Source organism: Vicia villosa, linkage group LG5 (genome assembly GCF_029867415.1).
Source record: "Vicia villosa cultivar HV-30 ecotype Madison, WI linkage group LG5, Vvil1.0, whole genome shotgun sequence".
Lineage (NCBI taxonomy): Eukaryota > Viridiplantae > Streptophyta > Magnoliopsida > Fabales > Fabaceae > Vicia > Vicia villosa.
This window is the reverse complement of record NC_081184.1, coordinates 16,670,345-16,696,626: the sequence shown is the minus strand read 5'-3', so window position 1 is coordinate 16,696,626 and position 26,282 is coordinate 16,670,345. Positions and strand designations below refer to the sequence as shown.

At 32.1% G+C, this 26,282-nt stretch overlaps 2 protein-coding genes across 2 annotated transcripts; one reads left to right on the top strand and one right to left on the bottom strand.

Moving 5' to 3' along the window:
- Positions 1 to 3,322: 3,322 nt before the first annotated feature.
- Positions 3,323 to 4,470, bottom strand: LOC131604289 (uncharacterized). The gene is made up of 3 exons (XM_058876739.1): positions 4,183 to 4,470; positions 3,859 to 4,048; positions 3,323 to 3,735 (listed from the first exon to the last, which is right to left on the bottom strand). Exons 1-3 carry the CDS (start codon positions 4,468 to 4,470, stop codon positions 3,323 to 3,325), a joined length of 891 nt encoding a protein of 296 aa, XP_058732722.1.
- Positions 4,471 to 16,887: 12,417 nt separating this feature from the next.
- LOC131606353 (zinc finger protein 10-like) lies at positions 16,888 to 21,028 on the top strand. The gene is made up of 2 exons (XM_058878599.1): positions 16,888 to 18,068; positions 18,245 to 21,028. Exons 1-2 carry the CDS (start codon positions 17,166 to 17,168, stop codon positions 18,296 to 18,298), a joined length of 957 nt encoding a protein of 318 aa, XP_058734582.1. The 5' UTR covers positions 16,888 to 17,165; the 3' UTR covers positions 18,299 to 21,028.
- Positions 21,029 to 26,282: the final 5,254 nt, after the last annotated feature.

Genomic DNA, 26,282 nt, shown 5'->3' with positions numbered 1-26,282 from the left:
ACTGTTCAACTAAAAAATACAAAACAAACAGAAACTAGTTAGCTAAGTTGCGGTACCTCTGATTCCTCAAAAAGGATACGTAGGCAGCGGGGTAGGGCCCGTGCGAGTAGAACTCTTTCTTTTCCCTACATTTTGCATGCATTCTAGTTCTTAGCTTTAGACATAGATTCTTTTGCACACCCATAGATTAGACAACAAGCATGGATGAAAATCCCCGGGAGCGACAACCTCGTTATATATTATTTTATAACTTTATAAGCATTACTTGTCTTTTTGTTGCATGATTTTTTCAATAATATAAATGAGAGAAAATAAATGATGACGACAACAAAAACGACAATAACGACAAAAAGAACGACATTAACAACAACGACAACTACAAGAACAAGAACAAGAACAACAACAACAACAAGAACAACAAGAAGAAGAATGAGTTTTAAGTTATCTCTCCCGTTGGTTAAATTATCAAGTCTCTTATGCAAGTCATCAATTTTATTTTCTAAAAGGATTCTTTTTTCACACTTGATAGATTTTCCAAGATTTTCATAAAATGAAAAACAAGGAGAGAGAGTTTTGATTTATATACTTTATTTTTCTCTAAGACTATTTATTTCTTCCAAGAATTTTTTTTATTGTATCAAGGGAAGACATGGTAAACTTAAATATAGAAAAAATGTTTTTTAATTTACTTGACTCCCTACCTAAATTTTTACAGACGAGGAATATCTCATTATATGTAAATTCATAATTTAGATTATTTACCTTATTTTATATGTCGTTTGTCATGATTCATAGGTGAGTTTCTTCCCATTTTTTATTCATTGGGAGAGTCCATTTCGTTTTTATCTCATGCAATGTAAGATGCCTCTGAATCTTTTTGTAGTCTTTTGTATCTTTTATATTTTGTTTGATTTTATGGACATACTCGCTATATGTAACTTTTCTTTCAGCACTAGAATCAAGTTGAGATGAAGATTGATTTTTATTTACTTTGCTTATAATATTTGTGAGTTTGTTTTTCATGAATTTAAAATTCCTTGAATTTTTGAAATATGAGATCCATGTCTTCTACAATTTCATTGTGGCGCTCTTTATCTTTTGAATCCATGTCTCTGGCCTATGTTACTTTTAGTGCAAGAGTTTTCTTCTTTTCGTCATCTTCTTCAGTCGTAGTTATCCTTTTTAGTTTCACTTTATGTTCTTGTAATTTTCTAAAGAAGGTAGCCAAATCCATAGAATAAAAGTCTTTAGAATCATAAATTGCAGTAACTTTATTAAGTTAGATATAGATTAATCATCTAACGTCTTTGTTAATCAAATCTTGATTTAGAAAACATTTTCCTAGAGTACTCGGATGACTCGCAATATGAATATTATGTTTTTTCTTCCAAATTTTGAATATTTTCCCCAGGTTTCTTTTTAAATAATTTGTTATCATTCATCAACGTGTTCATTCTAGACCTTGTTACTTCGCTTGTTCATTCATAAGTAAGTAGAAGGGTGTTCCACATTTTGTTTAGTAGATTCACATGGATAAACATGAAAAAAATCATCAATACCGAGAGCGGTGGTGATAATAGTTTTTTTCTTTAAAACTATAATCCACCTTTCCTTATCCTCTAGAATCATCTAGTTTTTTTTCATAACACTATCAACAAGATGTGTGGCAAAAAAGGACCATTTTTTTAATAGAAGTCCAGATATTATAATAGAACATTTTTATAAAGATTCTCACATTTTCTTTTCAATAAGCACAATCTTCTCCATTGAAGGATAGAGCCTGGTTTGTGAATCCTTTTAATCAATTCATACCTCCTAAGATGATAAGTATTAAAATAACAGTTAGATTATAATTTCCATTGTTGAACAAGAGACTCTAAACACTAGAAAAGGGGATTGATTGTGATATTTGGTTTTTAAATTTTTTATGCAATAGATTATTTATAAGTTCATTTATTTTAAGAAAGGAGGGTAGAAACCAATATTTAGACAATAAAAAATAAAATAGAGAAATTAAAGTGATGTATTTAGAGAGATCACATCGGATATCATACTGGTTAGAATTTAAACAACGCGGCCTTCTTCAACCCCCAAGAGTTTCCTCTTGAGATTTTCAATATCAACAACTTGAGCTTTTACACAAGATTAACCCAACTACCTTCCTTACACTATGCTTGTTACACGTTTAGCTTTCAAACTCCAAGTCAATTACAAATGCACGAGAGAACTAAGATCTTGAATAAAAACAATTAAGATGATCAACAAAAATACACAACTCATAAAGTAAGTTTTTCACTCTCTCTACACTAAGAAAATTTGTTAAGATATAATTATTTTAGAAGGAGAATAAGAGAGATAAGAAAGTAGATAGTTCAAAACAATTGTGCTTTAGAAGTGAGCACATGACTTCTTTATATAAGAAAAAATCAGCTAAAAAAGATAACAATCCATGGATATGGACTCTCTCTAATTGATTAATAATAACAAGCTAATCGATTAAATTAAGTCAGAAAAGACAACCCTAATTCAGGTTCGCTCTTTACTCAATAAATTGGCTTTCTAGTTGATTAGGAGACGAACTTGCTCCTTAATTGATTAGGAATTGAATTTAGCTTTCCTATTTGGTATGAATCGCCATTACTAGGAAAAACTCCTTTCGTCAAACAATATTACAACGACCTTTCATTAATCATGGTGGAATCTCATTTTTTGGCACTTTTTTTTTGTTTTTACTAAAAGATATTTCACTATAGTGAATATTAAAACTGTAGTGAAATGTACCAGGAGTTAAAGGGTTCAAATCTCAGCTCCTTCAATATTCAGGTTCGTTGCTGAATATTGTGATTTTAGACGTTTCACTCTCGATTCAATGTGAGGGTTATCTTTTAATGTGCAGTTTGGATTTTTTTATGAAGATACTTTTCTAACACTTTAGTATATCCCAATTTAAATGTGCATGCATCTGCCTTCTAACCATCATCCACTAGTTGTAATAAACCTTCAACTAATATAACATCTTCCTCTGTTGTCCACTGCCGCTTTGAGCCTTTTGCATTTTGGTTTTCAGATGACTTGTCCATCTATCTAAACTTAAAAACTAACATGGTAAGTTTAAAAAATGTAGCCTTTATTGTGTTGCATTTATTTTAAAATTGGATCTGTAGGAACTAACAGTTATATATAAACCAACAATACTGCTAAGAAAACATTAGTATCAGGGTGAATAGTAATTTCTATAATGAAATTTTTTATTTGAAGTCAACAATAGAATTATTATAAATTAATCATACAAAATAGAAAAGACAAATGAGAAACACAAAATTTATTGATGACTTCCACTTCTCCATTTATTAAAGTTTTCCAATGCTAAATTATCTCTCCATTGACTCCATTCATTACTTGGCTCCACAACAATTATCATTTCCCCAGACATGAATTCGTTAGAGGGTTCAACATCTCTTAAATCCCTTTCTAATGGATCTCGTGTCATTTCGATTCGAAAATGATTATATAGAAGACAACAAGCTGTTATAATTCTTATTTGAGTTTTCAAAGGGTAGAATGACTTCTCTGTCAATATAGCCCAACGTCCCTTCAAAAGTCCAAAACATCTTTCTATGAAATTTCTAGCTGATGAATGTTTCATATTGAAAAACTCTTTAGGTGTAGCCGGTTGTAAGCCATTCCTCCATTCATTGAGGTGATACTGTTGACCTCTATATGGGGTAAGAAAACCTTCCTTGTTCATGTATCCATCATCACATAAATAATAATATCTTATCACCAATAAAACTAAAGTTATTATCCTATAAATATGAAAGGCGTGTTTTATGTTAATGTGAATTTAATATGATATACCTTGAGGAACTCTTAGTCCATTTGGTCGAGAAATAGCATCTCTAAGGACTCTAGAATCGGCTGATGAACCCTCCCACCCAGGCAATACATATATAAATTGCAAATCTGGTGAACATACTCCTAACACGTTTGTCGCTATATCACCCTTCCTTGTTCTAAATCTACATTTATCAGCTTCAGGCACACTGACCTTGATGTAAGTGTCGTCAAGAGCTCCTAATCAATTCTATAAATTGGCATTGGTACAAATGTCATTGCTTCGAAATTGAAGATTAAGTCACGTACTGTTACAAAAATTATGGACATTTGAATTTAACCTCATACCTTGAAGTATTTCCATCTTTCATCAATATTGTTATCCAAAATCGGTTGAGGTTGTTTTAACAATTCCTTGTGGCACTTTAGAAGAGCTAGTAGAACATTCATGAAATTCCTACTAATCGTTTCACCAGACCTAACAAATTGTCTTCTAATCATTCTATTCTTAACATGATGAGCCAATATGTGTAAAAACATAGCCACTAACTCCTCAACGCACATATGTCGAGTAGGAACTAATCCACCAATACCTTTCAACATCTCACATAGTTTATGAAAAGCGGCCATATCCATCCTCGTATTCTCAATACACGCCACATCACTTGTGTAAATAATTATCAAAAAATGCACTTCTATGACTAAACTTCTTTCATAACAATCCTATGACCTTTTTCTCTTTTTCAAACGATTACTTAGAGAAAAATAGCATAACATCATTGTCATCAAAGTAAATAAATTCAGCATCGATGCATGATCAATATTATTATTATCCTTTTCTTCCTCTCACGAGCTTCCATCAAATGAGCCATGATCAAAACTTAAATTACTTATTTGCGAAAAGTTTCTTTACACTGACTACAATATTTTTCAAATGAACAAAAGTTAATTCAATAAAAAGTATTAAACATGAATTATCATCAAATACATAAGTATATAAAATACATCAAGTATGTGACAAAACATAAAAAGGGTGATTATGATCTATTTATAGACATTTCAGATAGAATAAAACTCTTTATTATCTGACATACAATGGTGTTCTACACACAACAACATTTCATATGAGTCAGCAGTGTTTGATACGTGGCAGAGGTGTTCTACACTCCAAAATGTTCAATATGCAAAAATTATGTTCAACACTAAGATCGGGTTTGACACACAAAAGGGTTCTACACACAACATGAGGGTGTTCGACACATAATCATGTTTGATACATGGCAACAATGTTTTACCCTTAGCAGTTTTCAATATGCAAAAGTGGTTGTCTACACGGCGATCATGTTGGATACACAAAAGTTTTCTACACACAAAAACGTTCATAACGCGATGATAGTGTTTGAAACATAATCATATGTGGCAGCGGTATTCTACACTATGCAGTGTTTAATACGTAATAACGGTGTTCTACATGGTGACTGTGTTGGATACACAACAGTTTCCTAAACATAACAAGTGTTTGACACACAATCATGTTTGATACATGGCAGCGGTGTTCTATACTCCACAATGCTTAATACACAAAAGCGATGTTTTACACGACGAACGAACGTGTTGGATATGCCACTGTGTTTTACACAAATCAATGTTCATAACGCAATGACATTGTTCGAGAAACAATCATGTTCGATACATGGCTGTAGTGCTATAGAGACGGTAATGTTTGATATGCGGTAACGATGTTCGAAAAATTATATATGCAATAGAAACACACATGTAGAACATAACAAATTTATTTCCAGGAATATATTGTTCCCAGCTTAGTTCCATGGGAATAAAAATGGGTAGACCGTGGATTAAATAGTTTCTTGAGTATTATTTATTTCAAGGTATTTTTTTTTCTTTCCCATCTACCAAACATAAAAATAATTATTTTCTGTTGGTGATTTTAGTATCATCAGTGCATTTTGGTAGTAATGTGATTTACTATAGGCCAATGCAATTATGCGTTAAGTTTGAAACGAGTTAGGGTAGTGCGGAGTGCACGCTCGTCGAGCCAAACGCGTAATTGAATATGAATAATAGAAACGGGCACAACGTTTTGTTTGAATAGTTGCACCCGTTCCCAACGGACATAACGATTCGTTTGAATAGTTGCACCCGTTCCAACAGACATAACTGTTTTCCGAAAAGGTGTGTCTGTTCGTTTCTATTATTGGTCTCCTATATAAGGAGTCTTTTGGTCTCGATTTGATATATGAAATTACATACTTCCTCTCTACATTCTGATCTGTTCTCCATTGTCAGAAACAGATTGTTCTTCAAGAATTATCCCCGCAAAGATTTCGTGAACCCAGACAAGAATAGGGTCGAAATACTTTGTTCGGAAAGTGAACGAACACGATTCTTGAAGATATCCAGGATTATCATACCATATATCTAACAAACGAACAAAGTAATCTTTCTGATAATCATGGCTCGAGGAGGAAGCACCGTCAAGGAGATGACTAAAAGTTTCGGAAAATTGGACAAGTTTCAAGGACAATTTACATATGATGAACACACGAAAAATTTACATCATAAACCGGGTACGTTTTAATTTTTCTTATAGAAATTCATAAAGTTATAAAAAATCATAATATCAAGTTGAAATATAAAAATTTCTGACTGTTGGTATTAAAAGTCTTGATTATTTATATTGAAAATCTTGGTGATATTATCAATGGGCCATCAGATTGCCCATTTTTAAAGGTCGTTTCTATTAACCTTTTCGTTTCTAGTTGTGTCAATTTTAATGAAATTGGTAAACGGCTGTTACTTAGCCAACTTAAACAATACAACTGTTGGTATCCATTTTGAATGTCAAACGACATATAAACGTTATTTATTCGTGCAGAATTTAAAATAAATAGTATGAACATTAATTAGCAAGGTTCAGACTCGCAACATGTGGTTGCTGGACCAATACATTTCCATCTTGTACCATTTAAACAATTGTTATAAAAACTGGACTTTTATGTGATTTTAAATTATGTTTTTGTTTAAATCAGTGGCTGCAACTTTTATGAAAAAAATATTGCACTCGTGTTTTCTTTTTCTTGTATAATAAAAGGCACATAATTATATTAAAATTATAATATTTATATGATGCTCTAAATCCATGTGTAATATATTAAAAGTAATATTTGTGAAATTAAATTTTACATACACAATTTATAAGCCATTCAAGTATGTGAATTTGAATAATTAAGAATATTGATTTGTGATATATACTTGCATGTAAATTATATGAATGGGCTCAATGAGACTTATTAATATAAGGTATATAAAGATCATCCGAAAATAAATCATGATTTATATAGACTTATGCATTTGGAGTCTAATATAATTATTAAATTCGGAGATGTGAAATTTTGAGAACCTTATCGTGGAGGATAAGGAATTCAAGTTTTCGACAAATGAAGAACCTTGTGAAGAAAGTTCTCTGTGGATTGTTGAAAACACAAATCAAAAGTTCGTCAATGATTGTTGAAAAACAAATCAAACTTAGAATAAGTAGAAAGTCTGAAAGGCTAAGGATCTAGGACCGAACAAAATTGATTGTTGACATATATCTTTTATCTAATAGAAGAAAATAGTGAAAATTTTGTTCGTAATATTCCTATTACTCTTCAAGTGAAAGATGGTCCTAAGAATTACAATGAAGAAGTAACTTCAATGGACTTCTCTTGGAAGGATGATATCAAAGACGAAATGGATTCAACAATGTTAAACCATATTTGAGAACTTGTCGATCTACTTAAAAGATCAAGATCTATTGGATGCAAATGGATGTTTAGAAGAAAGAATCATAGTGATGGTACATTAAACATCTACAAGAATTGATTAGTAACCAAAGGCTTCAGACAAAAAGAAGGGATTGTTTATTTCGATACCTATGCTCCAGTTGCCCGTATCATTACTATTAGATTGTTCATTGCCTTGGCGGCTATTCATAATCTAGGGATTCATCAAATGGATGTCAAAATAGCATTTCTGAATGGTGATTTGGAAGAAGAAGTGTATATGAAGCAACCTGAAGGTTTTGTAATGCCTAGTAATGAGCATAAAGTGTGTAAGCTAGTTAAGTCGTTGTATGGGCTGAAACAAGCTCCGAAGCAGTGGCATCAAAAGTTTGATGAGGTTGTTTTGTCTAATGGTTTCATTCTAAACCAAGCTGACAAATGTGTATATAGCAAATTTGATACATCCGGTAAAGGAGTTTTCATTTGTCTATATGTTGATGACATGTTGATCTTTGGCACCGACCAAAATCAAGTTGATAAAACAAAGAATTTCTTGTCATCAAAGTTCTCCATGAAGGATATGGGAGAAGCAGACGTTATTCTTGGTATTAAGATTAAACGGGAGAATAAGGGGATTGTAATTACGCAATCTCATTACATCGAGAAAATACCCAAGAAGTTCAAATTATAAAAATTGTTCTCCAGTAAGTACTTCCATGGATCCGGGAGAAAAGCTTATGCCAAATACAGGTAAACCTGTGGATCAACTCGAATACTCAAGAGCTATAGGCTCTTTGATGTATGCTATGATTAGCACTAGACCGGATATTGCTTATGCGGATGGAAAGTTGAGCAGATTTACTAGTAATCCTAGTAGACATCATTGACATGCGATAACTAGGGTATTCAAGTACTTGAAGGATACTATGAATTATGGATTGTCATATATGGGATTTCCTTCGGTGTTAGAGGGTTATTCGGATGCTAGTTGGATAAATAATGTTGAAGATTCATCCTCTACAAGTGGATGGGTGTCCTTGCTTGGGGGAGGTGCCATCTCATGGGCTTCCAAGAAGCAAACATGTATAACTAGTTCCACGATGGAATCTGAGTTTGTAGCATTAGTTGCTGCTGGTAAAGAAGCATAATGGCTAAGGAACTTGGTATATGAGATTCCGATATGGCCTAAACCGATATCACCAATTTATATCTGTTGTGATAGCAGTGCCACACTGGCTAAAGCATGTAGTCAAATATACAATGGAAAGTCTAGACATTTGGGTATTAGACATAGTATGATTAGGGAATTAATCATGAATGGGGTGGTATCTATTGAGTTTGTTCGGTCGCAACAAAACTTAGCTGACCACTTGACGAAGGGGTTAGCTAGAGACTTAGTGAAGAAGTCGGTAATTGGGATGGGATTAAAGTCCATTTAAATCTATTAGTTATGGTATACCCAATTCCCTTATAATACAACGTTAGAAGCAGAATTCAATGTGGAAAGATCATAGTTAAAGATTGGAGCAATTGTGTTTATCTTCCCAATGTGCTCAGACCTGCAAGTGATGGCTAGGTTGAAGTATATCTTCTTAATGGTTCTTTTGAAAAATTGCAAATGCAGGTGCAAGATTAAAAGGATCACCTATGTGAGCATGAAGTTTTGCCGCTTCAAGAAGCTTGGACTTGGCTTCCTATATGCTTATTAATGGATAAGGACACATGGCTTGTAAAGTGTCAAGTATGAATAGTAGAGTATTGTAAGAAACATATGTGTACTATATCTTTAGATATTCAAATGGATTGACGGGTTCAATCATTATGACACCCCGATTTTCGAATATTTGGAATGTGTATTTGTACTAAGATGAAAATTCAATCGTAAGACATTTTCTTCTATGCATTTGTTTGATCGTTATACCTGTAAAGTAAATCAAGGATTATACTAAAATGGGGGGAGTTTGTTGGTGATTTTAGTATCATCAGTGCATTTTGGTAGTAATGTGATTTACTATAGGCCAATGCAATTATGCGTTAAGTTTGAAACGAGTTAGGGTAGTGCGGAGTGCACGCTCGTCGAGCCAAACGCGTAATTGAATATGAATAATAGAAACGGGCACAACGTTTTGTTTGAATAGTTGCACCCGTTCCCAACGGACATAACGATTCGTTTGAATAGTTGCACCCGTTCCAACAGACATAACTGTTTTCCGAAAAGGTGTGTCTGTTCGTTTCTATTATTGGTCTCCTATATAAGGAGTCTTTTGGTCTCGATTTGATATATGAAATTACATACTTCCTCTCTACATTCTGATCTGTTCTCCATTGTCAGAAACAGATTGTTCTTCAAGAATTATCCCCGCAAAGATTTCGTGAACCCAGACAAGAATAGGGTCGAAATACTTTGTTCGGAAAGTGAACGAACACGATTCTTGAAGATATCCAGGATTATCATACCATATATCTAACAAACGAACAAAGTAATCTTTCTGATAATCATGGCTCGAGGAGGAAGCACCGTCAAGGAGATGACTAAAAGTTTCGGAAAATTGGACAAGTTTCAAGGACAATTTACATATGATGAACACACGAAAAATTTACATCATAAACCGGGTACGTTTTAATTTTTCTTATAGAAATTCATAAAGTTATAAAAAATCATAATATCAAGTTGAAATATAAAAATTTCTGACTGTTGGTATTAAAAGTCTTGATTATTTATATTGAAAATCTTGGTGATATTATCAATGGGCCATCAGATTGCCCATTTTTAAAGGTCGTTTCTATTAACCTTTTCGTTTCTAGTTGTGTCAATTTTAATGAAATTGGTAAACGGCTGTTACTTAGCCAACTTAAACAATACAACTGTTGGTATCCATTTTGAATGTCAAACGACATATAAACGTTATTTATTCGTGCAGAATTTAAAATAAATAGTATGAACATTAATTAGCAAGGTTCAGACTCGCAACATGTGGTTGCTGGACCAATACATTTCCATCTTGTACCATTTAAACAATTGTTATAAAAACTGGACTTTTATGTGATTTTAAATTATGTTTTTGTTTAAATCAGTGGCTGCAACTTTTATGAAAAAAATATTGCACTCGTGTTTTCTTTTTCTTGTATAATAAAAGGCACATAATTATATTAAAATTATAATATTTATATGATGCTCTAAATCCATGTGTAATATATTAAAAGTAATATTTGTGAAATTAAATTTTACATACACAATTTATAAGCCATTCAAGTATGTGAATTTGAATAATTAAGAATATTGATTTGTGATATATACTTGCATGTAAATTATATGAATGGGCTCAATGAGACTTATTAATATAAGGTATATAAAGATCATCCGAAAATAAATCATGATTTATATAGACTTATGCATTTGGAGTCTAATATAATTATTAAATTCGGAGATGTGAAATTTTGAGAACCTTATCGTGGAGGATAAGGAATTCAAGTTTTCGACAAATGAAGAACCTTGTGAAGAAAGTTCTCTGTGGATTGTTGAAAACACAAATCAAAAGTTCGTCAATGATTGTTGAAAAACAAATCAAACTTAGAATAAGTAGAAAGTCTGAAAGGCTAAGGATCTAGGACCGAACAAAATTGATTGTTGACATATATCTTTTATCTAATAGAAGAAAATAGTGAAAATTTTGTTCGTAATATTCCTATTACTCTTCAAGTGAAAGATGGTCCTAAGAATTACAATGAAGAAGTAACTTCAATGGACTTCTCTTGGAAGGATGATATCAAAGACGAAATGGATTCAACAATGTTAAACCATATTTGAGAACTTGTCGATCTACTTAAAAGATCAAGATCTATTGGATGCAAATGGATGTTTAGAAGAAAGAATCATAGTGATGGTACATTAAACATCTACAAGAATTGATTAGTAACCAAAGGCTTCAGACAAAAAGAAGGGATTGTTTATTTCGATACCTATGCTCCAGTTGCCCGTATCATTACTATTAGATTGTTCATTGCCTTGGCGGCTATTCATAATCTAGGGATTCATCAAATGGATGTCAAAATAGCATTTCTGAATGGTGATTTGGAAGAAGAAGTGTATATGAAGCAACCTGAAGGTTTTGTAATGCCTAGTAATGAGCATAAAGTGTGTAAGCTAGTTAAGTCGTTGTATGGGCTGAAACAAGCTCCGAAGCAGTGGCATCAAAAGTTTGATGAGGTTGTTTTGTCTAATGGTTTCATTCTAAACCAAGCTGACAAATGTGTATATAGCAAATTTGATACATCCGGTAAAGGAGTTTTCATTTGTCTATATGTTGATGACATGTTGATCTTTGGCACCGACCAAAATCAAGTTGATAAAACAAAGAATTTCTTGTCATCAAAGTTCTCCATGAAGGATATGGGAGAAGCAGACGTTATTCTTGGTATTAAGATTAAACGGGAGAATAAGGGGATTGTAATTACGCAATCTCATTACATCGAGAAAATACCCAAGAAGTTCAAATTATAAAAATTGTTCTCCAGTAAGTACTTCCATGGATCCGGGAGAAAAGCTTATGCCAAATACAGGTAAACCTGTGGATCAACTCGAATACTCAAGAGCTATAGGCTCTTTGATGTATGCTATGATTAGCACTAGACCGGATATTGCTTATGCGGATGGAAAGTTGAGCAGATTTACTAGTAATCCTAGTAGACATCATTGACATGCGATAACTAGGGTATTCAAGTACTTGAAGGATACTATGAATTATGGATTGTCATATATGGGATTTCCTTCGGTGTTAGAGGGTTATTCGGATGCTAGTTGGATAAATAATGTTGAAGATTCATCCTCTACAAGTGGATGGGTGTCCTTGCTTGGGGGAGGTGCCATCTCATGGGCTTCCAAGAAGCAAACATGTATAACTAGTTCCACGATGGAATCTGAGTTTGTAGCATTAGTTGCTGCTGGTAAAGAAGCATAATGGCTAAGGAACTTGGTATATGAGATTCCGATATGGCCTAAACCGATATCACCAATTTATATCTGTTGTGATAGCAGTGCCACACTGGCTAAAGCATGTAGTCAAATATACAATGGAAAGTCTAGACATTTGGGTATTAGACATAGTATGATTAGGGAATTAATCATGAATGGGGTGGTATCTATTGAGTTTGTTCGGTCGCAACAAAACTTAGCTGACCACTTGACGAAGGGGTTAGCTAGAGACTTAGTGAAGAAGTCGGTAATTGGGATGGGATTAAAGTCCATTTAAATCTATTAGTTATGGTATACCCAATTCCCTTATAATACAACGTTAGAAGCAGAATTCAATGTGGAAAGATCATAGTTAAAGATTGGAGCAATTGTGTTTATCTTCCCAATGTGCTCAGACCTGCAAGTGATGGCTAGGTTGAAGTATATCTTCTTAATGGTTCTTTTGAAAAATTGCAAATGCAGGTGCAAGATTAAAAGGATCACCTATGTGAGCATGAAGTTTTGCCGCTTCAAGAAGCTTGGACTTGGCTTCCTATATGCTTATTAATGGATAAGGACACATGGCTTGTAAAGTGTCAAGTATGAATAGTAGAGTATTGTAAGAAACATATGTGTACTATATCTTTAGATATTCAAATGGATTGACGGGTTCAATCATTATGACACCCCGATTTTCGAATATTTGGAATGTGTATTTGTACTAAGATGAAAATTCAATCGTAAGACATTTTCTTCTATGCATTTGTTTGATCGTTATACCTGTAAAGTAAATCAAGGATTATACTAAAATGGGGGGAGTTTGTTGGTGATTTTAGTATCATCAGTGCATTTTGGTAGTAATGTGATTTACTATAGGCCAATGCAATTATGCGTTAAGTTTGAAACGAGTTAGGGTAGTGCGGAGTGCACGCTCGTCGAGCCAAACGCGTAATTGAATATGAATAATAGAAACGGGCACAACGTTTTGTTTGAATAGTTGCACCCGTTCCCAACGGACATAACGATTCGTTTGAATAGTTGCACCCGTTCCAACAGACATAACTGTTTTCCGAAAAGGTGTGTCTGTTCGTTTCTATTATTGGTCTCCTATATAAGGAGTCTTTTGGTCTCGATTTGATATATGAAATTACATACTTCCTCTCTACATTCTGATCTGTTCTCCATTGTCAGAAACAGATTGTTCTTCAAGAATTATCCCCGCAAAGATTTCGTGAACCCAGACAAGAATAGGGTCGAAATACTTTGTTCGGAAAGTGAACGAACACGATTCTTGAAGATATCCAGGATTATCACACCTAATCTCTAACATTTTCTGTCTTACTTTCTAAGAATTTTTTTTTTAACACCGAAACAAATACACCCGTAATTTCATAATTGTTGTTTTAAAGTGATACTTAGATAAATTTCACACTTATCATGCACCATCTTCTAAAGTGAATTTAGACATTTTCAAATGCGCACAAGACATTGCCAACTTAAACTACGAACAAACTTTGAAGGAAAAAAGGAGATTACCTATTGAGATTTGACAGGGTGAAGAGGAAAGCCCACTAAACATACTAACAAGCTTGAAAACTACAAATAATTAGGTGTTTTCTGAATTTTTAATTTGGTAAAACTTCGTTACAACTTCAATTAATTTAAGTACGACCATGTAATAAAGTGACACGCTCATTCCTATGAAACAAATTTTTAATGAGGAAAACATCAATGATGAACTCTTTCATCAGGTGAGAGAAATGATTTTTGACGAGATACATATTCACCATCTTTTATTTGCATAAAATTCTTAAATCCTTTTGTCAAAAAAAATTATTAATTCCAATACAATATTAAAGTAATCGATCTTTTCACAAATGGAGAAATAAAACATCATCAACAAAATTAAAATCTCCCATAAATGAGATTTAACAAAATAATTTTTGTGCATATAAAGACAATATTGACATTCTTAAGGGAACAATACTCAAAATATTGACAAGACATCAATTCACAACAAACTATCTACTTCCATCACTTTATATCTTTCTTTGAAAGCATTTGCCTTGATAACATTTGCTCAAAATAATGAAATCTTGGAACTTAAAGAAGTTTGGAAAAGTTCGCTGGTGATGGATTACAAGTGCAGAAAAAACATTTTTCAAATTTGAAATAGATAATTCCTTACTTAGGGAAGATAGTCCGTTAAAAGTTGAATGCATGCAGTCCTTAGAATTTTAAAATAATGAGCACAAAATCTTTCCAACATGTTCTAGATTAGAGCAAATATGTGTTGTTCTCTAAGAACAACTACTATGATAGCACTGCATTTTTTGTAATAATGTAATTTAATATTTTGTGTAAACAATGTAATGTTAAAAAAAGCTTATACACTTTTTACCTCGGCTTTTGTCAGATCAGAGAAAATAATTTTGGCGTGATAATTTCACGAGTATCAACGCTCAAGACATTCCCAATAGGGATCTGCGTAAAACCTAATTGACATCCATTATAAAAACATTTTGAATATCAATAATTGTTAACGAAACATATAACATGAAAACTTTGAAGCGTAAAAAACTCAATAAAGTTCTCTACGATGGATTGCAAGAGTAGAAAATAAATTGTGTTTAAGATTTGTGTTCTTCAATAATCAATTTTTTTACGGTGTTCATCAATAATCATATACTCATTCATTTAACTAACCCTTTTCTTGTTTTACATCATAAACAAATTAATGTAAAAGGGATCTGAAATATATTGCATCCAACATTTTATCTTCTCCAATATTTCAATGAAACAAGGATTCAACATCAAATCTTTACCAATAGTGGAGGTGATGAATCAGATTTAAAATTTAAAATTTGGGGTCCGGATCCATACGCATAAGCATTTTCTCCTCGGTGTTTTAAAAAGTGAGGGATAAAGTCGTTATTTTTCATGACACCCTTATTTATTACCTCTCTTCTTTAGCCGAGGTAAAATGCATTTTACGTTTTGAAATTAAAAATATTTTTTTTGTAGTAGTAAATATCAGGAGAATAAAGGAAAAGAGTACCAGAACAACGCTGACAAAGACTAGGCCAAAACAAACCTGACAAAGACTAGACCAAAACAAACACAACAAAGCAAAACAACAACACAACCAAAAAACAAATTTTTGTAATTATTAGGCTAACATGTGCAGTGCCCGAGGGTCGTGCTACTTCGTCCTCATTTTTTTCAGGGATGAACAAAGTTTTAGATTCTCACCCTGAGCAGTGTCTTCCCCTACTCCATTTTTCTCAGAGCTTTTACAAGGTGGGAATGTCCATTTTTCACCCCAACCCAACACATTCCTAGACGTCCAACCACGTACTTGAGTGAGTCCAGCTCTGTGTCTAATAAAAAAATTCTCAAACTCAAAATATTGACATGAACCCAGTTCCATACCAAATTAATGATCAGAAACATATAATAATTATCCAATAAAATTTCTCAACAAAAAATAATTATTTTACATCAAAATAATCTAGACCACATAATACCATCCGCTTAAAAAAAATATACTTTTTCTACTCTAATATTGTTAATACTCCTTGTCACACATATATCCAACATATTATTAATTATAGTTGTATAAAATAATTTATTCATTTATGGATTGATCGATACCTCCTATGTATATATAAATTTAATATTCCCTACTAGTATCATTATTGTAAGAAGTATTATCTTTTTATTATTATTATTATTCAGAATATAAAAAGGACACATGAAAACCCTACTTGTTCTATGTACAATAAAAATGAAAACCAAAGGACATAATTTCCTCAAAACAAAAAGGACAACACATTGTTGGATCTCAAAGCCCTGATGAGATTGCAGTCAGATTTTTTTTGAAGTTAAGTCAGTATATTGTACTCTATCCACCCCCACCTCACATCTCATGTTATTATATGTAAGACATCAAAGGTCCCACCAAAGTTTTAAAATCGGAAGATTTTGATATCGATACTGTTATCACTGATAAATAATAAATTGTACTCATTTCACACCGCGACGACTGCAATCAGCGTCGCAATATGTGTACTAATCGAAATCGCAAAAGCCTTTACGTAATCGTAATTGATTTTATGATAAATAGTAAATTGTACTTAATTCACACCGCGACGACTGTAATCAGCGTCGTAATACGTGTACTGATCGAAATCACAAAAGTCTTTACGTGATTGTAATGCGATCAGACCTATAGTTAAAACATTGGGTCCCACATTACTAATTTTCAAATCCATGGCTGCTTTTGCTTATCTTCACCTCACTAAGAAAAATGCAGAAAAAAAGGGCAAGTTAGTGTGTGTGTCCCTCTTTGACTCTTTTTCAAAACCAAACACAAAAAACACCAAAAGTGTTTGGTTTAATCATGCACCAAAATACAACCAAGTTAGAGTATTCTACACTTCATATCACACATATCTTCAACCAAACAAAACAAAACACTCTCTTAATCAATACTTCATCTATTTATAAGCCCTAGATAGTAATTCCAGTTCATATAGCTTTTGATTAATTTCTTTGTCTTATATATAAATATTGCTTTTGTGATCTTTGTATCAATGGAACAGGATCAATGTTGGATTCAAACAAAGAGAAAATACTCAATGAGTTCTAATACAAATATTGTTACTATTCCTTCTTCTTCTACTTCTTGTTATGGTGATTCATGGGAAGAACAAGCTTTTGCTGAAGATGCAGCTGCAGGTTCACTTGGTGGATGTATATGGCCTCCAAGATCATATTCTTGTAGCTTTTGTAGAAGAGAGTTTAGGTCAGCACAAGCATTAGGTGGACATATGAATGTTCATAGAAAAGATAGAGCAAGACTAAAGCAACAAGCACCAAATGATCAAATTCTATTTCATCATCATCATCACGAGGTTGAAATCGAAAATCATCGTCTTCTTCATCAAAAGCCGATTATTCAAAGTGATCATAACTATTTGGCTTATAATAGTAACCTCTTCCCTAATCCACCTCTTTGTGGTTTGGTTTATGAGAAAACTAGCCCTAATTCTCGTCTCGATCTCTCCTCAGGCTCTAAGGATTTATTCAGAGATGAAACCCTAATTTCGTCCTCGGAATCATGGTTGAACTTACCTCGAGACGATAGGTTATGTTCGCCGAAGTTTCAACGAGAAGTTGATAATGATAATATTCTTGATGAAAAAGTCTCCAAGGGAATATTGGATTCTAGGTTAAGAGGTAAAAGGGAAAATGATGATGAAAGTGATTTATCAATGAGCTTGAATTTGGTTTTGTGTAGAGCTCATCCACTTGAAGAAGATGTGATGAATTGCAAGAAGAGGATGAAAATAGATTCTTCATCAAATCAATTATTCTCAAACTCAAAAAGCACTTTTGATCATAATCAACAAAATATCCAAGCAAAGATGTTCGAGTTTAGCCCTAATTCAATTGAAGAGCTAGATCTGGAGTTAAGGCTTGGTACAAGATCCAAGGTATAATAGTACTTTATAGTAGCATATATAGAAAGAAAATTCTTCAAATTTTCCTAATGAATATAGATTCTTCTTCTCTTATGTTCATAGCATGTTGTTGTTTGTGTTTACTTTTTCTTAATTTCTTTACTTTATAAAGATGTTTGATTTGTTTTTTCCATCAAAAAGGGTTTCAGATTCAGATATCTGCAAAGTTGTTTGTCATGATAACATTTACAGTAACTATATAGACAAAAGTTGAATTATTTTGATTGACTGAAAATTCATCATCATGACATTATAATTTATGTTTCCGTCGATATTTAATAAGATCGTATATTAAAATTTTCAACGCGTCGATAATTATTTTTCTAAGATATATATTAGTTGTTAATTTGTTAAGAAGATCGGAAAATATTACTATCAGAGATCGAACTCTGAACCTCTGACATAATATACTTCTTCAACGTCTCAATCGAAACAAAAACTAATCCTTTCGAGAACAATACATCAATAATTTTCCGACTAATAAGTTTTTATTAATATAAAAATACAACTATATATGCTTGTATTTATCTAGTAATTTATTTTATTTTCTTGCATTTCTTCGAAAATAAATAGGGTTAACTCAAGTGGTAAATATTCGAATTCATTATGATCTTTATCTTCTATATCCATAGAGAAATATCATTAACTATTGTGTCATAACCAGAAATTTTCACAGAAGAGTTATTCTATTTCCATTATGAATGAAGAAACTGAAAGCTAGAGTTCTAAATTTGGAGCAAAACTAATCCTTTGTAGTGTAGCTCATTATTCTCCATGTGGACAACAGTACTTGTTCATGTTGACATCATCTTCTGATATATATACATCAAAGCAACGTGGAAATTAATCACTGTGCAGAATTTAGAGAGAGAGAGAATGAATGTACCTTAGGGTAAAAATTTTTATAAAGTATATTGAGAATTATTTGAATTCCATGCGGGATTGCTTAGGCATTCACGCAGTCAGAACATCAGTAATATTAGGTTTAATTTTTTATTTTACACTTATAAAATACCGATCTGGAATCTGAATCATCTGATCTTAAGTGAACAAATTCGACTGTATGAATACACTAATAAAATACCGATCTAGAATCTGAATCATCTGATCTTGATTGAATGAGAGAACGCGGCTGTGAATACGAGAAAATATCTGCATGGGATAATGTGATGAGATGATGTTGCTTGCAAGCTAGCTCATTTCCCTATCCAGCACTTTAGATTACTGACATTCCATGAGACAGAAAACCAAACTAACTTATAAAAAAAATCACTTATTGAGCTTTTCACAGCCGCATAAAGTCAGATACATCCCAACATTGATTCCCTTTACATTTGTAATTATTCTCATACAAATCCATTTGCTTAACTTCACTCTTTCACCTTTTTTTCCGCTACCTTTTCTCATACATGAATCCAAAACTTTGCCACCTACTATGGAATCAAAAACCCTTTTAAAAAAATTGAAAAGATAATATGCTTTTTGCATTATAATAATCTCTCTCTGAGAATATCAATTATTCCAACAAATACTCACAGGCGCTGATTACGCAAATGCTTGTTTTTTCTTGTGTTTTATGTGAGGATTATGGAAAATGATAAATTAATTAACTCATTGTTTTGGTTTGTTCTTCTTGTGTATATCTATACGCAACGAATCAAGTGTTGTTTAGTTTAACATAATAGGTATAGAATATAACCAAAATAGGACAAATTAAGTAATCAAATTTTTATAGGAAGTGTTTACGTTTTAGTCTTCCATGACACATTGATTAGGACGGTTTTAAATAATGTTTTAAAAATCGGACTAAATTGACCTGGTGAATCAGAAACTGATCGGCTCGTTGATCGGTCTGACCTCGATTGTTCTATAATTTGGTTGAAATTAAATTGTATTGAAGTTAAATATGAGTTAAATTGTTGAACCTCTACCGGTTTTTAATTTTTTTTTTTCATTTCTATGTATTTGTTTGTCAATCATGACTTAGGTGTTAAGCCGCTTGATTTCCGGTCTTTTTTAACACAATAATTTCATTTATGATTTTAAATTGCAGTCTATAAACGCAATTTTAAATCTCAAATCTTAATATATTTCAGATATATTCTCTCTAATTTTTATAATAAAAAAAAGTATTTTTTAAATTTATTGAATAAACAATCTATTTAAATTATATTTTGTTCAACTACATTTTTATTCAATAAATTTTAAAAAAAAAAAATTCTCTTATAATTACGACACAAGTGAGTAATTTAAAATCAATTTTAAAAGTTTCTAAAATATATATATTAATATCCACGCAACAACCGCCCTCAATGTACGCCACAACAATTACAATCATTACAATTGTAATACCTGCAATTACAACCGCATCCGTGACGGCAATATCTTGGTTATGAAATATAATGAATCAAGGGTGGTTGAATGGACTTTTCAAATAGAATTGTCTATGATAAAACTAGACCTAGATAAAGAAAACAATATTACTCACTTAATGACAAATAATTAATTACAAAGAATGTTGAAAAGTGACCACTCCAACTCCCCTATCAACCCTAATATTCAACCTTATAGCCTGTCAAATTCAATGCATAAATTGTTTCAAAACACAAGGAGAGCATTCTGGCTACTTCTTTATGATCTTTAGCTTTAATAGTAATTTGATTGAAACTACCTTTGACTTAAATGAAGTTTAGTGTACCTAGCATGGTCATTCAAACGTAGCTATCACATTCACATGCACATATATATTCACAAATATTGAAAAATTTAAGACATACCAACATTGAAATTCCATTGTAGGCTAAAATATATGAGGATATTATATTTAATCATGAAATGGGGTAGGGGGGTTAGGAAATCATTTTTTTTATTTGTGTATTTGCTTTTTTTTCTTCTGAATTTTGCATTGCATGTGAATAGAAATAAATGATGATTTTTTTTTGGTAAATATAGGAGTGAAATATTTATTAGTTTGGATGGAAACTAATCTCTATCAGCTTGGTAATATGATTTTATAACTTTAAATGTTTATATAGATGAAAAATTCAAGAGAGAGAAAGACAATTTACTTTTTCTTTTAAATTAAGTTAATTAAAAATTATTTTTAAAAATAATTTAAATCTATATTAAAGCATAAATTAATTCTTAAAAATTTAAGAGTACTTGCATGAGATGAGATGGGAAGAGATATATTTCATCTTAATTAAAAACTTATCCATCAAACATGTTTGATTTGTCTGTGTTTTTTTCGAAACGCATAAAGGTTTTAGTCTCTCACCCTTTAATATATTCACCCGTCTCACCTCTTTTTTTTTTCTTCAGTTTTTTACAAGTGCGAGCATTAACAACATTTTATATAACTTTTAATTTTTAAAGATGCAAAGTTTAGGTATATACCCTTAATTATTTGTGTCATGCCCCATCTTAATTTTTACATACTTACTTGTACATAGCGAAAAGTATGTCCGTTTGTCAACCCTAAATTCGAATTCAGATATGACTCACTATGAAGGTGAAAAATGGGATGTATAATATTGAAGATATGAATGTGTAAAGAATAAGGAGATCCTATATTTGTGTAAGAAAGGTTTAAAGGCAGTTGGTGGAGTTTTGTCCTGTTTATGGATAATGAGATGGGTAGGTCTGATATAACCAGAAAGGAATCAATGAGGTTTTGGGGTGCAGTGTACAGAATGGCACATGGGAAGAAACTGTCCTCACTCTCTTCACTTATAGAAAAAATTAAGAACTATTGAATATAGTAATAGTAAGTACAATTAATATTTTATGGAATATATGCAATGTGATTTTAATGATTAAGAAATTATTAATCACTGTTTTAGAGGAGAATCAGAATTTTGAAACAGAAATTCGATCCAGTGCATTGGGGGTTGGTGTTGTCTAGGATTTTATTCTTGGTTTATGAATTTTATATTTGTTGTGAGTTGTGACAACTAAGGTCTAAAGAGTGTGTGTTTTGCATGGGGGCATGTTCCTTTGTCACGAGTTTACTTACATGTTTTTAATCTCTCTTACTCTCTCCGTCTCATAATAAGTGTCCTATTTGAGTTTTGCGCGGTTCTTAAGAAAATGATTGAATGTGTTGGTTTTAATGATAAAGTTAATATCATTTACAAAAGTACCCTTATTTGTTATAGATAATAGAGTAGTTGAAAAACGTGAAAGTTATAAATAGGGGTATAGTAGTGAAAAAAATTAATAAATGTTGCATTGGTTTTCTAAAGAGACATTTATTTTGAGACATGAAAAAAGTGCAAATGAGACACTTATTATGAGACGGATGGAGTATCTCTCAATGTGAGGGTGAGTGGTAAAAAAAAATTAAATAACCTTATGTAAAAAAAATTATTCTTTTTGAAATAAAATAATGGTGGCTTAATTTTGAATATTATTATATTATTTAGTAGTTAATGAAATTTGAAATAGTAACTTAACTATTTATAAAATATGCGACTTTTTAGTAGGGTTAAATAAGTTTTTGGTCCCTACAAATATTGTAGTTTCATTAAAATTTAAAGATGTCATGAAATCTCAACTCAAAGAGGAAAAGAGTTTGAAAAAGTGTCTCATTAAAATTCTGATTTAATAAATATAGTCTAATATTAAAGAAAAAAAATGTATCTTCCAGCTTAACTAGAAGTTTTTGGGTCGAATTCACAAAATATTCATATGAATTTGAAAATGTATTTTTGGATGCACCCTTTTCACACCAAATATATATTTAAATGAGTCACACTTCTCTCTCTCTCTCTCTCTTTTTTTTTTTTTTTTGCTTAAAATTAGTCTCAAGATACACTTTTGTATTCACCCTATATGAACCTCATGCATTTCTAACTGAGACATCCTCATTTTGACATAAATTGATTCACTCTAGACAGAATACATAAGTGCATATTTGTATTCATTATAGATAGTAAATTTTGATTAATTTTTAGAAATACACCGTAATAGACAATATCATAATAATTTTTTTATAAACTAAACCATACATTTATCAAATAAGATGAAAGTGTCATATATAAATTAATAAATCCTGAATTTATAAAAAAGTCAAAATAAATTACAAACAATAAAAGTATCCCTAATACAAATACTACACTACTGAGTATGTCTGACCCTCATGTTCTTATGCTTCCTCTTGTACTTCAATGTTGTTTGTGCCTTAGGAAGAACGACATCTACAATGTTTTTCTTAGTAGAGCCTTCTGGAAAGACTTCTTTATCTATACCCTCTCCCAAAAGATCCATGATACAACAACATGTAAGCAACACAGCAACATCAACATTTGCCCTAGTCTGCTCATCCTGTAGTATCTCCTAACGAGTTGGCCTAGGTGGATCTCCTGGAGCATTCATTGTCATAAAAGAATATAATACTCTGAAATACTACTGGACGTAGTAGAATGCACAACTTTATTCGATAGGAGCTATAATACCTCGTGCTTCACTCGGTACTAGATGATTAAGGAAATCATCATTCATGGCATCTTCATCTCTATGGGCCATAGTATGAGGAGAAAATGGGAGGGATGTCTTAGAACAAACTACATCAACCTGAACTAGCACATGACACGCTCAGACAGATGTGGATATATCAGACGTGACCGATAACTCAACCATATAGAGTAGAAGGTTATGTCATTCAAAGGACGCATCTGACAGTGATAGTTAGTATGCATGGAAGTGTATATCACTTGCAATTGTACGGTCAAAATACACTTTAAAGGGCTCAATTCCCTAATTCCCTATGAGTGGGATGAATGCTCAATTCCATGTATCATATATATCGGAGTAGGTATCGTCTAGCGAGAGTGTATAGTATAACATAACTCACTTGTACTCCTAGGCAATGCATATCTACAGACTTCTAGAAGAGTGTAGTAGTGCGGGCGTAGCTTGCATGTACTTCATTAGTTTTCCTATATGCTCACGCCTCTTAATCAAACAAACTAGAACCGACTATCACTTGGGAGAGTCAGACTCTTTCCCTACGAAGCGATGCATGCTGCGACACTTTGACGAGTCTCATTCCTTCTTGGTTATTAACCATAATGTCTATAATTAAACCACTCAAGCATTACATAGTAGAAAAAATCAAACCTGAATTAAACACAATGAAAAATAATGGCAAGCAATGCAGACGACTGAAATACAGAATTTCTAAAAAACCAAAATTTGGACGAATATGAAAATCCATTTTTTTATTAACCTGCAACTCAAAAAAACAAAAACAAAAAGACAGAAATGGATGGAAGTCCAACTTTCTCAAAATGCATTGCTTATATAAACTACATATCAACCACATTGCTCAATTAAATAACCTATTTAAAATTTCTATTACACAATCTATCAAACACATTGCTCAATTTCTACAAATGTATAAAGAAATAAAAAATATATAGGAAAATCAAAAACTTACCAAATGTGAGTTTGATGGTGAGCTCTTTGATCAACTGAATGTTGATGGTAGAAACTTGGAAGTGAATTGAGGGAGTTTGATAGTTTTAGAGAGGTTGAGAGTTTGAGATATTTTGAGAGTTTGAGAGAGTAAAAGAGAAATGAGTAAGGAGAAGAGTCTGATGCATTTTTTTTTATCAAAAACGCGTCTGTGGGTGCACTTTGGTAAGTTATACAGAGATGCATATCTGTATTAATTTTTGACATAAAATTGGGGCCTGCATTATTAATGAATGGCTTGTGTGTGAACGAAATGTGCTTGGAAGTATATTTCGGAATTTTAGAAATAGTTTTGATTTTTCATTAAGGTGTGAGAGCAATCTTTAAGTTGGAAGAAGCGATCCTTTCTTATACATGAAATTCCATTTTTTTTAAATAATAATTTGGGTTTTTATTTGTATTTTTAGTGTATTATGTTTTGTTATGTGTCAGTTATTGAATGAATTCTTAACATATAATATGATGGGGAATGCCCTTTCCACTCTTATGGGCGCACCCCACACCTATGAAAACTCGAAATTTCACTTCATACGTCTGAAGATGCATCTTCAGACAAACTCAAAATTATACAAATCTTTGTCTTTCTGTTATCCACCCCATTTTAAATAAAATATGGTCCAAAGATGCATCTCCGTATGTTATTTGGGTGTATCCAGAGATGCATTTCCGAAATACCCTCTATTCTCAATTGTTTTGTTTTTATTCACTAAATTTGATCTTTCTAGGCACACATATTTTAGGTTATTTAAGTCCAGTATATTTTAGGTCATTTTAGGCCATGAATTAGAAAGAAAATGTATACATTAACTGTTCTAACATAGCATTCAATTATGCACACAAAAAAAACATAGTACTTAATTATTAAAAAAACTCATACAAATTCAACCAAATTGCATTTTGAGACAAATTCAGAGATACATCTCCAAAAATAGCACCAAAAAATCCTGAGATGCATCTCCGGACAAAGCTATGATTCTCAGCCATGGCAGAAACGTCATTGCTGCCCTAACCTTCCAAACAATTGTCACTGTATGTTCTTGTATGCTACCTATTTCATTTCCAGTTTTCCACTACTATATCTAATGTACCTTAAACAACTAATGTAGCTTGAACAAATAACTATAAATAAAAATATAAAAAAGAAAGAATTTTGAAAAACATACCAAATCAAATGGATACTAAAGAAAAGCTTGAATTTGTGAGATAGTTAAAAAGGATGAGAAAAAGCTCCAATGATGGAAGCTTGAATGAATGTAAGAGCTCAAATGGTATTGTTTGAGTTTTTTTAGAAAATGAAGAGAGAGAAAGAGGGAAGGGTCTGGCGCGACCATATGAAACAAAACGGTCCAGAGATGCATCTCTAAACCATCCACTGATTTTTGAATTAATGGTGTTTATGAAGATGCATCTCCGGACTCACCTTTTATGTATATGGAGATATATCTCCAGATTAAAATTTTGCATAATAGAGTGCCTCATCAATTTGCTCTAAAGAATGGCTAAAAAAAGGGGCGTACATGATGCATCTTCGAAGGCTAGGGGCAGTTGAAACTTTTCACAGTAGTGGGGATCACATATAAGGAAACAAAGTAACCCCCTAATATGATATGGCATGATTAAAACAAACTCATAAACACAATATGTATTTTAAAATATGCAAAATTGATAGCAAAACTAATAGATTTTTTTAAAACAACCATATTTCCCAAC